Below are 15467 nucleotides of genomic sequence, written 5' to 3' on the forward strand. Positions count from 1 at the left end.
ATTTTGACCAATTACTACAACCCGTGTCCTCAAAAATAAAATTACAAGCCGCGTATTAGCAAGCATTAGCAATTTAAATGGAAACAAAATAATAGTTTAGGAGGTATTACACACGAGCCACGCTCCACCGTCAGATTTTAAAAGAATCCAACGGTTCAGAAGCGGCTTAAAAAAGTTACCGTTGAAAGGAGAAGAGCGAAGCGTTCCGTGAATCCGTGGTTCAGCTTAAAAAAAAGCCTATTTAATATTTATTGTCACCCACAATTTGAAATTTATACATTTTTTTTTATCGCGAAAAAGCCATAAAAATAACTTCATATATGAGGCAGAAATTCCTCCTTCAATTTTATCCAATATTATTACAAGCCGTGTATTAGCAATTTAAATGGAAACAAAATAATGTTTAGAAGGTATTTTACATACGAGCCATGCTCCACCGTCAGATTTTAAAAGAATCCAACGGCCCAGAAGCGGCTTAAAAATGTTACCGTTGAAAGGAGAAGAGTGAAGCGTTGCATCCTTCAGCTTCAAAAAAGAAGCCTATTTATTTTCTCCTCTCAACTCATTCACATTCAGAGTTTTGAGAGAGAGAGAGAGAGAGAGAGTCATACTTTGATTTCAATTCAACACCGAAGAAGAATTTCCGAAATGGCATCAAGAGCCATCCTTCAACAACAGGCCAGAGGTATTTTTTTTTTTTCAATCATTTTTCTTTTCTCTTAATGTCGGTTTCTTGCTTTTCTCAAAAAAAGTTTGAATGAATCTTTGTTGTCTTGATCTTTTGGGGGTGTTGATTCAAATTTTCTTTTAAGTTGGGCCTTCAGATTTCCGTGTTGGTTGCTTTGTATTGGAATTTGGAATTGGATAAAATCGTAAAAACATGAAAATTATTGTTTTGAACATTCAAATCTGTTTGAATAATAGTCGAGATTCAATTTCCCCGGGTTTGGATACTCACTGATCTTTTCAGAGCAAAAGGGGTGTCTTGTATATATTTTTTTCAGTTGGAGTTATCTTGGGTGTTGCATCACTCGAATCTGTGTTTACATCATAAGCTATCTATCACCTTTTTTTAATGGATGATTTATTCGCAATTTCGTAGGTGAAGCAGTAGCGGAAGGAGGGAAACAGCAGAAGAAAAATGGTGCAGGAGAGGGAAAGAACCGTAGAGCACTTGGTGATATTGGGAATTTGGTCAATTTAAGAGGAGTTGAAATCAAGCCCAATCGCCCAATCACAAGGTTCTTTCTATCTCTATTTCTCTCTCATTTATTTTCTCATACTCAATATTAATGTGATATGTTTATGATTCATTTAGGAGTTTTGGTGCCCAACTACTTGCCAATAAGCAAGCAGCAGAAGCTGTTGTAGATAACAAGGTGAACTACTGTCGTGTTGCTTGTTTCATTTTACTTAGGTGCATTTCATTTGATGCATCAGTGCTGTTTCCGATCAGAATTCAGTATGTATATTTAATGTAGATTTCAGTATCTATATTCTATATTATTAAGATAAAATTCTAATTTTAATCGAAAAACAACAGTAACTATAATTAAAAAACTGTATCTAAGTGTTGTACTAATTTAATTATTCTAACTGATTGTGACTTTTTTTTTTTTGAACTGCAGAAACAAGCTTGTACTAATGTGGCTGGACCTCCTGTTGCTCCAGGAGGTGCAGTGGCCAAAAAAGTGGCCCCCAAACCGGGTCAGAAGAAAGCCACTGTACAACCAAAGCCTGAGAAAGTCGTTGAAGCTAGCCCAGACAAGGAAATCCAGAAAGACAAGAAAAAGGAAGCGGACGCCAAAAGGGATTCGCGTTCTCTTACTTCAGTGCTCTCAGCTCGAAGCAAGGTAGATTGAGATGATAAATCTAAAATGAAAAAAATAAAAAACTTCAGTGTCTGTTTGAACCATGCTATGTAGAGTACATGTTTGCCACTATTCCTCATTTTTTAACAAGAAGTTATTGTGATGTACTATTGCAGGCAGCATGTGGCATAATTAACAAGCCAAAGGAACATGTTTTTGACATTGATGCTGGTGATGTTGAAAATGAGCTTGCTGCTGTGGAGTATATTGATGAAATTTACAAGTTCTACAGGCTTGCTGAGGTATGACACATGGTTCCCTTTAACTTTTTGTGTGTTGTGTGTTTGATGTGATGACATTCTAATTATCTGAATGTGCATTTGATGCATGAAGAATGAGAGCCGCCCTCATGACTACATTGACTCACAGCCTGAGATAAATGAGAGGATGAGAGCTATACTGATTGATTGGCTGATAGATGTCCACACCAAGTTTGAACTTTCAATTGAGGCCCTTTACCTTACAATCAATATAATTGATCGGTTCCTCGCAATTAAGACTGTTCCAAGGAGGGAACTGCAATTGCTTGGCATCAGTGCCATGCTGATAGCATCCAAGTATGAAGAAATCTATCCCCCTGAGGTATGTATTATTCGCTGCTACACTGAGTGTGTTCATTGATGTATTGGCCTTCTCGATGAATTTCAAGGGAATAATACTTGTTTTATAATTGCAGGTTAATGACTTTGTCTGCCTCTCAGATAGGGCTTACACTCATGATCAGATACTGATCATGGAGAAAAGAATACTGCACAAACTAGAATGGACTTTGACTGTGCCAACACCTATTGTTTTCCTTGTTCGTTTTATCAAGGCATCAGTCCCAGATCAGGACGTGAGTGTGTGACCTGTTTTTCTTTTCTTTTTTTTCAACTCTTTTTAAAATATGTTTCTTGCTTTATTAATGCTAGACTGAATTTTTTTCTCTGAATTTTTGCATTTGCAGTTGGAAAACATGGCTCATTTTCTGTCCGAGTTGGGAATGATGAATTATGCGACCTTAATGTATAGCCCATCAATGGTTGCTGCCTCTGCAGTCTTTGCTGCTAGATGCACTCTCAATAAGGCTCCCCTTTGGAACGAGACGCTTAAAGTGCACACCGGTTACTCACAAGAACAACTTATGTATGTTAAAAACATGAACTTCTATTTGGCTTTACTATTGTGTAAATTTTAATTATATTTGGCTTTGTTGGTTTAAACAGGGATTGTGCTAGATTATTGGTGAGCTTCCACTCCAATGTTGGGAATGGAAAGCTAAAGGTTGTGTACAGGAAGTATTCAGATCCTCAGAAAGGGTCTGTTGCTGTGCTTCCACCGGCTAAATCTCTTCTGCAAGATGGTTCTGCCTCCCAATAGAGTTTAAGAAACAAAGGGTAGAAGCACTTAATAGAGTATTGGCAATAATCATTTGTATTTTTTTCCTTAATTTTTTTTATTAACAAAACTGATATATTAAAAGTTGCAAGTAAACACTTGCTAATCCTTCATCGCCTTTTTATCCGGCGGTTATACATACACTAAGTGGCAACCAGTTTCAATTTGAAAGGTTCCTTGTTAGAAAATATATGGCACTGTTAAAACTTATTGCTGCCAACATAATGTTAAAACATCTTGAAATAACATTTTTTTTAAATTGCATAGTGTGTTTTCATCTCATTCATCAAGTTTAGTGCAACCAGGTGCAGGTTCTCATTGTTAAAAAACATAAACTCTATTATTAAAATTTGGTTATGATTAAATTACGAAGTTTGATCCTAAACTATTTGCAATTTTCAAGTAAGTCCCTAAATTATTAACTTTTTTTTTTTAATTTGGGACTCAATTTTATTTTATTTTATTTTTTATAAAGACCGACTTGAAAATTGAAATCCATATGTCACACACACGAGTTAGTTAAAGGGTGTGTTAAGTGTATTTGGATGAGAAATTTAAGGAATTTGAAAATCTTAGAATTTGAATTATTTTGATTTTTAATGTTTATCATTCTCAATTAAATTGATTTGAATTAATGAAATGAAGTAATAAATTAAGAACTTTTAAATTATGATTGGATCATTGAAATTTAATGAAACATGTATAAGTTATATTGAACTAAGTAAATCTAGTAAACTTATTGTTAAAGTAAACAAATATCTTATATATAGAAAATATATATAGATGATATATATTAAGATTAAATTTTATAAAAATAAATATCAGCTAATTTTTGAATATTTAGTAATTTGGTAATTTTAAAAATTAATATTAGATGATATTTAATAATTTAAAAAATATTTTGAATATTCAATAATAAAAGAATATTGATATTTTTTACATAGGTGAAATAAGAAGAAAAGAATATAAAAAATTTCAAATTCTTTCTTTTGAAATTATACTATTTCAAGGGATCTTTTCTCTCTCTAAATATGCTAATTTTTAAATATTTAATAATTTTAAAACTAATATTAGATGATATTTAATAATTTAAAAAATACTCTAAATATTCAATAAAAAATTATTGATATTTTTTTATATAGGTGGAATAAGAAAAAATTATCAAGAATTTTAATTCTTACTTTTCTAGAATTTGAAATTCTACTTTTTCATGAAATTTCATAAAGGTTAAAACTCTTATTTGGTCTCTTATAATATTTTTTGTTTCAATTTAGTCCCACTTTAATTTTTAGTTTCAATTTGGTCCTCAATAATTTAAATTATTGCAATTTGGTACTTTCGTCCAAATGATTTAAACAGAGTTAACTGTTGGGCACGTGGATGTCACGTAGATGCCACGTAGATACGTAGGTGGATGCCAAATTTCTTGAATACACATGGAACCAGAACGGCCCGTTCTGAAACCAGAACGGCCCGTTCTGGTTGCACGTATGTTTATTTTGTACCTAGAATGGGCCGTTTCAGATGCAAAATTTACACACCAATAGTGTAACCAGAATGAGCCGTTCTGGTTTCAGAATGCGCCGTTTTAGTTCCAGAATGGTCGATGACCATAGTTCACGGTTGTGAATCGTGCAAGGAAAAAGACCCAAGGTACAAAGTATTTCAAATACTATATTTGGTAATATTGTCAATGGGGATTGATAACTTCAATTGCTAAATATTTGGGCTATACAGTGTATCATTAAGGACGATGCACTGTATCATTAAGGACAATGGTAGCAGGTTTTATTTCATTGTTAGTTAAACTGGAGTGAACCACTTACTACCAAATTGACACTATACAGTCAAGAATGAAACAAAACGGTATTTCCCCTTGAAGTCATTGACGATGTACCCCAACAATAACAACATGTTCTTGAGGAGGTACAACCTGAATTTTTGTGGTTTAGAGTTTCCCTTCAACGTTACCCACAGATGATTTCCTTTCTCAGTAATTTCTTTGAACTTTTTTAGTATATGTTATGTTCTGAATTTTTATTTTCAGTTTCTGAACCATGTTTCTGTCTTTGAATTTATGATATGTTATGAATTTTTGTTTTCAATTTTTGAATCACATTGTGACATTTTGGTCAACGCATGCATGAAGTTGGCATTCTGGAATGGACCGTTCTGAATCCAGAACAGTCCGTTCTAACACCAGAACGGGCCGTTCTGACCCGTTCTGGTTTCAGAACGGCCTGTTCTAATGTAACGCCTAATTCTAATACCCAAATTATACAATATAAAATTATAAAATTTTATAATATTTTATAATTATATCATTAACAATATCTATATATTTATTTAATAAAAATAAAAGTAAAGAAAAGAATATCTTGTGAATTTAATACATAACATATCGTTCTAAAATATTTAGAATAACGTATTATTTTACACATTATTCCTTTTCCTTACTCTATTAATACAATATATATATTCATAACGGAAAGAAAATTACAATTAAAATAATACGATTGACAAGTAAAGTTATAACAGATCCATCAAATAGCCTCCGTATTCCAATTTCCTTCCATGTAGGACAACAGTAACAATAACAGCAAAATGATCTGGAATCTCAAGTTGATCCATCTATTTATAATATATTTAATTAAAAAAAAAACAAAGAAAAGAAAGGAGTAAGAACAATATCCAATAAATACAATAATTCGAACGAATAAACATAATTATTTATCTATAAAATTTTAACATATATATATATATAAATATATATTTATACAGATTAAATATTAGATTTTCTTGATACAATAAAATTTGAATTATACTTGTAGTGACTAGTCAGGATAAATGAGCATCATTATAACACCAACCAAAAATTATTCCACCTCCATTTCTTACTCATTTAAATCCCCAAGGTTAAACCTCCAGCTACAAATAATTCAAACTTTATCGTCTATGGCCATAGAGTATTAATTATCTTTAAAATGAGTAAAAGACATTTTAACAAATTATATTAATCATAAAAAAATTACTCAAAATAGATTTAAGAATTTATCATTATTTAAGCTTTAATTAAATAACACAAATTTAAATAAAATATATTAAGAGCACTAATTAATTAAATGACAATGACAATTATTATAAAATAATTAAACAATATAAAATGTGAATATATTAATAATTATTATAGATAAGAATAATCATAGAATAAGTAATAGTAATTAAAGGTTAAACAAATATATGAGGTTAGAAACACCCCACTAAATAATAACGTAAATAAATAAACATAATAATTAAAAGTTAAGTAGTTAGATGAGGTTAGGAACACCTCACTGAATAAATATAATAATAACATAAATAAACATTGTAATTAAAAGTTAAGTAGTTAAATGAGGTTAAGAACACCTCACTGAATAATTATAACAATAACATAGTAATTAAAAGTTAAGTAGTTAGATGAGGTTAGGAACACCTCACTGAATAAATATATAAATATAGTGAGGTTAGGGTCACCCCACTAAATAATAGAAATAACATAAATAAATAAACAGGGTAATTAAAAGTTAAGGAGTTAGATGAAGTTAGTAACACCTCACTGAATAAATATAACAATAATGAGGTTAGGGGCACCCCACTAAATAAATATAAGCAAATAGATGAGGTTAGAGATACCCCACTAAATAAATATAATCAAGTAAATGACATAAATAAATATACATAATAGTATATAAAATTTTAAAAAGATAAGGTTCTCCTCCCCCTTACCTAGATAAGTAGGAGTTGAAACTAGTGCAATATCTCTCTAAAAACTTGGGCAGAATCTCTTCCTCTTTCTCCTTAAACAAGGCACTAGAGCAGAACCTCCTTTTCTTTCTCCTTCTCTCTCTCTTACTTTCTCTCTCTATTTCTCCAGAATTTCCTTCTCTCTAGAATTCTGAATTTTCAAAACCTTAGGCCCCTATTTATAGAAATTTTGAAGTTACTATGCACTATGCACTATTCATTAAAATAATATTATAAGTTACTATGCACTATTCATTAAAATATTCAAATTAATTATAAAATTGAACCTTGCTTCCCTCGTGCCACCCTTAGCAGCCATTTACTATTCACGTATACGTATACGTGAATAGTAAAATACGTATATGTGAATAGTAAAAATACGTATATGTGAATAGTAAAAATACGTATACATGAATAGTAAAAATACGTATAAAAATATGATAAACTTTCTAATAATCTCAATACATAAAATAACCGTTTTCATAAAATTTTGGAATGTTACAGTATTCATAAATACGTATACATGAATAGTAAAATATGTATATGTGAATAGTAAAATACATAAATAAAATAAATACATAAAAAAAATATTTCTTTTCATTGACTAAAATTTGGGATGTTACAATTCTCCCCTCCTTTTAGAAATTTCGTCCCCGAAATTTTATGGTGGTCACCTCCACAAAAATCAGAAGATCCGGCACAATAACCATTATGGTGGTCACCTCCACAAAAATCACATGCCATCACTTGTTGCATAGGAGGAGCATTAGAGTGCATAGCTTGAAGTTGTTGAGGAAGCTTGGCCATCTGTTGATTCAAAGCTTCAATTTGTTGGGAAAGTATCTTGTTTTGAGCCAACACCGCATCTTGAGTACTCAACTCCAAAACTCCTCTCTTGGTTGAAGGACTTCTACCATGCTGGCTCCTGAAGTCTGTGGAAGCCATGGACTCAATGATTGTGATAGCTTCTTCAGCAGTTCTGAACATGACTGACCCTCCAAAAGAAGCGTCCAATATCATCTTGGTTTGAGGTTGTAGCCCATTACAGAAAGTTTGAACTTGAAGCTCCACCTCAAAACCATGATTCGGGCACCTCCTCAACAATGATTTGTACCTCTCCCATGCTTCACATAGTGGCTCATCAGCACCTTGAGCAAAAGTAGCAATAGCAGTTCTGGCTTCAGTGTTCTTAGATGGGGGAAATGTAGACCCCTAAAATTGTCCGGGTCAGAAATAAGACTCGAAGACTCTCAAAGATCAAAAGAAAGTCAGCCAGAAGGACTCCCAGAAGACCATAGGATGACTATCTGTAGGTTTAGAGGTCTTAGAGTAGCAAAAAATAAGAAAGTGGGAGGTTTATAGCTCAATACGGCCTCCTTGGAGTTCAGTACGGCCGTACTGCACATTTTGTACTACAATACGGCCCGTACTGAACCAATACGGCCCGTACTGAACCAATACGGCCTGTACTGCAACCAATACGGCCCGTATTGCATTCAGTACGGCCGTATTGCATGTTTTGCACTACAATACGGGCCGTATTGAATCAATACGGCCGCATTGAAGTGTCGGCAAGTGTCGGCGCCTCAATACGGCCGTACTGAATTCAATACGGGCCGTACTGAAGTGCAAAAATGCAGTACGGACCGTATTGAACCCAGGGGCCGTACTGAGCTCCATTCCTATAAATATGAGGCCATTTGGACGTCCTACCACACTTCTACACACGGTTTTGACTCCCTCCTTGAGTATTCTGGGGTTTTTGAGCAGTGTTCTGCCCTAGAAATCTCTCTGGGAGTCGATCCGGCGAAGTTCTGGAATTCCGAGCATTTAGCTTGGAGATTCGAACTTAGTAGAAGGGAAATCCTCCGGGTTTCCATAGTTAAAATTTTCTAGGAGGGAGCGAGCAGGCTTGTAGAGCGAGGGAACGCCAAAAAGCTTCCCAGTTTTACTCAATATATAAAAGCACGCTTCAAGAGGTTTCTTCTTAAATCCTTCCTTTTACTGCTTTCTGTGTGCATATTTAAACTGTCATCATGTAGATAGTTAATTTATAATTGCTTAGAATAAATAGGGGTAATTTAGTAATTTCGCGCTATTATTTTTAGAAATAATCTGTCATAGGGAACCCGAAAGGGGCGCCGTGGGGTGCTAACACCTTCCCCACGCGTAACCGACTCCCTTACCCAACTCTGGTTGTAATGGCCAAAGTTGATTTATAAAATCAATTGCCTTATCCCTTTTTCCAATGTTTTGAGTAAAACATTGGTGGCGACTCCACGAACCCCTCCTTTTGCGAAAACCACTAATCCATGGAGGGTCCCGCTTGGGATTAATATGGATTGGTGAATCATTTAATAAAATTGCTCGTTTGACAAGGTCTCAGTTTGAGAATACGTCATTCTAGCAATCCACATTTTTCAAACAAATAAACGAGTCCAACCATCCTTCGCGAATGCCGAAAGCCCCGTTTCGGGCCGGTGGCGACAGGAAAGAATCTGGCTAAGAATTTGGTCTCCACATCCCTCCAAGTTGCCAGGCTTTGGTTTGGCTGAGAATGAAGCCAAGCCTTAGCCTTACCATTCAGAGAAAATGGAAACAACCTCATGAAAAGTGCCTCTTCATCAGTCCCAGAAACTCCAACTGAACCACACAACTCATAGAAAGTGTAGAGATGAGTGTGTGGGTCTTCATGATCCAGGCCAGAAAATTGATGAGAACTGATAAGCTGTAGCAGTGCAGGCTTCATTTCTGCTAGTTTGTCGTTCATTGTAGGCCTCACAATGCTTGAGAACTCCCTCGGGCTAGTGTAGGTGAAAGTATCACCTATAGTGCGCCTCCGGTTGTGATTGTTATTGTGAGTACCATCTTCACCTTCCATAGTGAACTCAGGAATGTCAGAAACAAAAGCTTCAGGAAATTGAATGGTTGGTTGGCTAACTGGATTTGCTCTAGTCCTCCTTCTCCTCCTATTGCTATTATTCCTCCTTGCCGTGCGTTCAATCTCAGGCTCGTTCAACAATGGCTCAGAAGAAACAGTACCTCTGGTTCGGATGGTACCTTGCATACAAGAGAAAACCAAAGACTAGAGTGCACAAGTCAGCCCAAAGAATTAGTTGCTGAAATAGAAATTAGCAATAAAAGTAAAGGAACAAGTCACAAATAGCTATAAATACTAAATCGCCATTCTAATCCCCGGCAACGGCGCCAAAAACTTGTTGAGATTTCCGTTGAAGTACTTTTATTTATAATTATAGATTAGGTTACTTCCCTCAACGGACTCAAACACGGCAAGTATACCGGCCGTACAAGTAGTAAAAATATCGTATCCACAGGGATTAGAAGGTAATATAAGCATTTATTGACTATTCGTGACTAAAGAATAATTCCAATTTCATAGTTTGTGCAGTGAATGCCAAGTTGTGACTATTGGAATGAAAGCTGTAAATAAATATTGTTTTATGAGTGGAAAAGGTAAGGAATGGTATTGTGGTAATGTGAGGTTGTGGGGATCAGATTTCACCGAACGTAACACTAATGTATCCTTAATCTCTTGTTGAATTCATTGCCTAGTCAATCCTAATTTTACTCAGACCTAATTCCTTAGAGAAAGAGCCTAGGTGCAAAATATTGAATATCAATCCCTTGAGTACTCAATACCTCCACCCGCATTACCGGTTAGGGTTTTAAGACTACTAATGGGTCAAGCCCTATCCCTAGGTACAATTCCCACTAGGCATATGTTCATAACTAGTTTCAAGGATATTTCCCAATACTCAATGAAACCTTAAATCATGCAAAGGGTAATCAAGCCAAAGCAAGCATTAAGCATGGAATCATACACAACAAGGAATGAAACAAAACATATACATCATTAAACACAAAGGGATTACAATAGAGTTTGTTGGTTACATCAAAACCCCAATACAATGGATAGAACCTCTCAAAACAAAGAGGGGAAAACTAAAATAGAGATGGAAGAGGAAAGGAAGAACCGAAGGAAAGACCCACACACGAACGGCTTCAAGCTCCGAGAATCCCTTCTACAGCTCCCAAAACGCGCCCAATGTGTGAATGAGGGAGAAAACCCTCGAACTTTTCCTTTTATGCAGCCTGAGGAAACAAATTAGGGTTATTGCGCCCGGCGCGTTACACGTCGCGCCCGGCGCGGGCTTCCCCTGATGCTCAATGTGCTCTCGGCCTTGAATTGCGCCCGGCGCAATTATAAATTGCGCCCGGCGCGATTGCCTGCTCTGCTCCTTAATTCTTTTGATTTCCACTCCTTTGGCCTTGTTATCCTCAATTCTCTACTTGAATACCTGCATATACAAAAGAACCCAAAATGAGAACAATTATATTGCAATGATACAAAGAATGGAAGAATTTGATCATTAAATCTTGTATAAGTCTCATCCAAAAAGAGGTAAAATTGAGACTTAACACACTCATGGTGTGTTAAATTTGCATTTGGAACGGCCCGTTCCAGTTGCAAAATTAACACATAACATGTGCGTGCAGAACGGGCCATTCTAGTTTCAAAACGGGTCGTTCTGGTTTTAAGTGTATTCATGAAATTTAGTGTCCACCTATGCATCTACGTAGCATGCACGTGGCCAACAGTTAACTCCGTTTAAATCATTTGGACGGAAGTCCCAAATTGCAATAATTTAAATTATTGAGGACCAAATTGAAACCAAAAATTAAAGTGGGACTAAATTGAAACAAAAAAATATTATAAGGGACCAAATAAGGGTTTTAACCATAAATAAATTACTTCATTCAAATATCTAATCTTTACACACTAGGGTTTAGGGAGATTTAAATAATTACATAAAGCTTGGCAAATTGCTAATATAAGTTGCTTCTCAAAGGGTTGAAACAATGTTAAAACATTAGTCATCCTATTGGTATACCACGAGTGCAAGTAGAACGGGATGTCCCAGATGCAAAATTAACACACCATGAGTGCAAGCAGAACGGGTCGTTCTGGTTCCAGAATGCAAACCACAAATGGTCAACGATTATAGTTCATGCCCGTGATTCTGAATCACGGCTGTGAATCGTGCAAGGAAAAAAAAACCCAAGGTTCAAAACATTTCAAACACTGGATTTGGTAATATTGTCAATGGGGGATTGATAACTTCAATTGCTAAACATTTGGGTTATACACCATTTCTGGACCAATTGCAGGATATAGGAGCTCCTAGAAGTATTAATTATAATACTTGTTATGCAATACAGTGTATCACTAAGGATAATGGTGACAGATTTTATTTCATTGTTAGTCAAACTGGAGTGAACCACTTGCTACCAAATCAGCACTATACAATCAACGATGAAACGACATGGTTTTATTTCCCTCCTCAATAATTTCTTTAAACTTTCTTAGTATAAGTTATGTTATGAATTTTTATTTTCAGCCTCTGAACCATATTTCAGTCTTTGAATTTATGTTATGTTATGAATTTTTGTTTTTAATCTTTGAACAACATTGTTGCATTTTGTTGAACATACGTATGTAGTTGGCATTCTAGAATGACCCGTTTTAAATCCAGAACGGTTGGTACTGAAACCAGAACGCTTGTTCTAGTTTCAGAACGGATCGTTCTGCTTGCACTTGTTGTGTGTTAAATAATGCATCTGGAACAGGCCATTCTAGATGAAAAATTAACACACGACGAGTGCAATCAGAACGGGCCGTTCAAGTTTTAGAACAGGCCGTTCCAGATGCATTAAAAAAGGAGGAGGAGGAGGACAAAAACATATGTATGGAACCTTGCCACCTATGCATCTACGTGGCATCCACGTGGCCAATAGTTAACTCCATTTAAGAAATTTAGACGGAAGTCTGACATTGTAGTAATTTAAATTATTAGGGACCAAATTGAAACCCTAAACCAAAATTAAGGTGGGACTAAATTGAAACTAAAAAATATTATAAGGGACCAAATTAGGTTTTTAACCTTTAAATAAAGAAGTTCATTATTTTTTTTTTCATTTGATTTCATTAATGTTATTAATGTCAATTTGGATGGAAGAAACATTGAACATATTGTGAAAATTAAAGAACCAAATTGAACCTTTTAAAAATAGTAGGATTACAATGAATTTTAAAAATAAATAGAGGGACTAAAAATATAATTTAACCTATATAGAATAAGGAATTGAAAGAGGTTTTGTAATGTCCAAAAATTTCCCAATAATTTTATACTTTTGTTAAAAGAAACCATCTTCCCAAAATTTTGACTTCCTAAATTATATAATGCTTTAAAAGGTGTATTTGAGTAAGTTTGATGTGAATTTGAGTTTTTGTGGAGAACCCTTAGGTTCATGTAGAAATCTCAACTTTATAAAGTAGGTTGGAGATTGAATAATGTAATTAGAGATTAAATAGTTGGTGTGATAAACAAGTAATTAATAATATAGAGTAATAGTATTATGCTTCAATTTGATAATTAATCGATTAAGATGAGTTAAAAGTGAGAATTGGTAACTTGGGCAATTTTTACAGTTTTTGCAAGAGGGCACAAAATTGCCATCTCATCGGGCATAGAGACATGGCATTGGACACAAATGTTCTAGGGGCTCTCTATGGCTTTAACACCAAACATAAGTATGGTCACGCTAGGTGAGAGGTGATAAATCATGATTTGATATGTATCTTTTCCTTTAATTTAGCTATTTTACATTCCATCCATGGCTAATTATAGGATTTAGATAGATATGTGTGTTGTTGGGCCTAATTGGATAGTTGGGAATTATTATTCTAAATTTTGCTGTTTTTGGGCTGATGAACATGTCTCGGTTTTCAGGCCATAACTTGGGCTGTGGTGATTCAATTGGAGCAAACTTGGTGGCCCTGGAAAGCTGAGACAAAGACCTAAAACTTTGCAGAAGGCGCCGTTGGCAACTTCGATCATCTAGAAGGCCAAATTCGGTGGTCAATAATCGGTGCGGAAAAGAATATGGAATCCAACTCATCCCACCAACAACACCAAATCATCCCACCACCTACACAACTCATCCCATTTCGTTTTGTCTACACTTTTTCCCATTATTTTACAGTTTTTATGTGTTGTATGAAGGCTATAAATAGGCCTTCATTTCTCCATTGCAAGATGTCCCAAAACACCTTCAAATAAGTTACTCTTGGGTGTTCTTCTACCTCCCTTTCTTCTTCTTCTTCTCAATTTCTTCTTAGTCTTTCTTGTTATTTAATGTTATAATGTCTTTTAATTTCATGGATAACTAAGTTTCTAATTCAGCTTGTGGTAATAAGTTCTAATGGATTTTGAGGTTTGAAGAAGATTCTATGCTCAACTCTTAATAATTGAATTTACCTTTATCTTTCTATCTTGTTTATGCTTATATAATTGAATTTGAATTGATCACTTAAATTCATTACATAAGATGTTCTCATTAACTCCTTGAACTAAGACCCATGTGATGCTTACTTACATTGGACTTAAGAAGGAATGCAAGACCAAGAATTATGTGACGCTTGTTTACATTAATTTTGAGAAAGACAAAGGAACATTCATGGAATTAATTGATTGACTCATTAATTGCTTGTCGATTCAAGGACTTAGAGTTTAACTAGGGATTAAATGTGAATGAATAATTCTAACCTTGTTAACTCGAATCATGTTTGCTTAAACATTTGAAGAATCTCCTAAATTAATTGACGCTTGATTGGTTAACTTTGGGACAAGCAAGAATTGATTAATTAAATTCTCCAATGGATGGCTTGTTGGATTCTTGGACTTAGAGACCAAATAGGGATTAAATTTGGACGCTTGATCCTAACCTAATGGACTCAAATAATGTTCGCTTGAACTTTGGAAAGAATCTATTTAAGTTTTGTTGGTGCTTAACTAATTGAACTTAAATGCAAGAATTTAATTATTATTTGAGATTGAGATTTTGAACCAAGGATAAATCCAAAGAACGAAAATCCACAAGTTGAAGTTTTTATCATCTAAGTTTATTATTCAACTTCTTGTTCTAAAAATTATATCAAACTCCAACCCCCCCCCTTTTTTTTCAAAAACTGCTAATATAATAAAAAGAATTTCCTTTGATCCTCGAGAGACGACTTTGGGGCACTACTGTGCTACAAGTTTAAACTCATTTTACATTTGTGTTTGATAGAGGCTTCGACAACCTCTCGTCAAATTGGCGCCGTTGCCGGGGATTAAAGGTGTCATTTTGTTATATTAGATATCTTTCATTTTATTTTATTTTCATTTTCTCTTTGTATTTTTGTATAGTGTATGACAAGATCTTCTACTAGTCCTTTACTTGATTTGGATCCTGAAATTGAAAGAACACTAAGGATAACTAGAAGAAGACTTTTTAGAAATACTTCTAATAATCAAAACCCCCCTTTATTTTAATTTCCGTTGAGTTGTGACGGCTCATAAAAAATTTGGAGTA

The 15467-nt window shown here is 34.5% G+C and overlaps 1 protein-coding gene, 1 long non-coding RNA gene and 1 other non-coding gene across 3 annotated transcripts; 2 read left to right on the top strand and 1 right to left on the bottom strand.

The window, feature by feature from the left end:
• The first annotated feature begins 545 nt into the window (after positions 1-545).
• LOC109817731 (G2/mitotic-specific cyclin S13-7) lies at positions 546-3512 on the top strand. The gene is made up of 9 exons (XM_020383067.3): positions 546-685; positions 1103-1241; positions 1319-1379; positions 1629-1853; positions 1988-2113; positions 2205-2453; positions 2548-2706; positions 2818-2996; positions 3077-3512. The coding sequence occupies exons 1-9, from the start codon at positions 649-651 to the stop codon at positions 3228-3230; spliced, it is 1329 nt and encodes a 442-aa protein (XP_020238656.1). The 5' UTR covers positions 546-648; the 3' UTR covers positions 3231-3512.
• A 2102-nt stretch (positions 3513-5614) lies between these two features.
• LOC145957598 (uncharacterized) lies at positions 5615-10669 on the bottom strand. Its single transcript, XR_014433633.1, has 2 exons — positions 7014-10669; positions 5615-5879 (listed from the first exon to the last, which is right to left on the bottom strand). It is a non-coding gene; the product is annotated as an uncharacterized LOC145957598 (long non-coding RNA).
• LOC145957655 (small nucleolar RNA R71) lies at positions 8107-8212 on the top strand. Its single transcript, XR_014433698.1, has one exon. It is a non-coding gene; the product is annotated as a small nucleolar RNA R71 (small nucleolar RNA).
• Positions 10670-15467: the final 4798 nt, after the last annotated feature.

Source organism: Cajanus cajan, chromosome 4, assembly GCF_000230855.2.
Source record: "Cajanus cajan strain Asha chromosome 4, NIPB_CcT2T_4, whole genome shotgun sequence".
Classification (NCBI taxonomy): domain Eukaryota; kingdom Viridiplantae; phylum Streptophyta; class Magnoliopsida; order Fabales; family Fabaceae; genus Cajanus; species Cajanus cajan.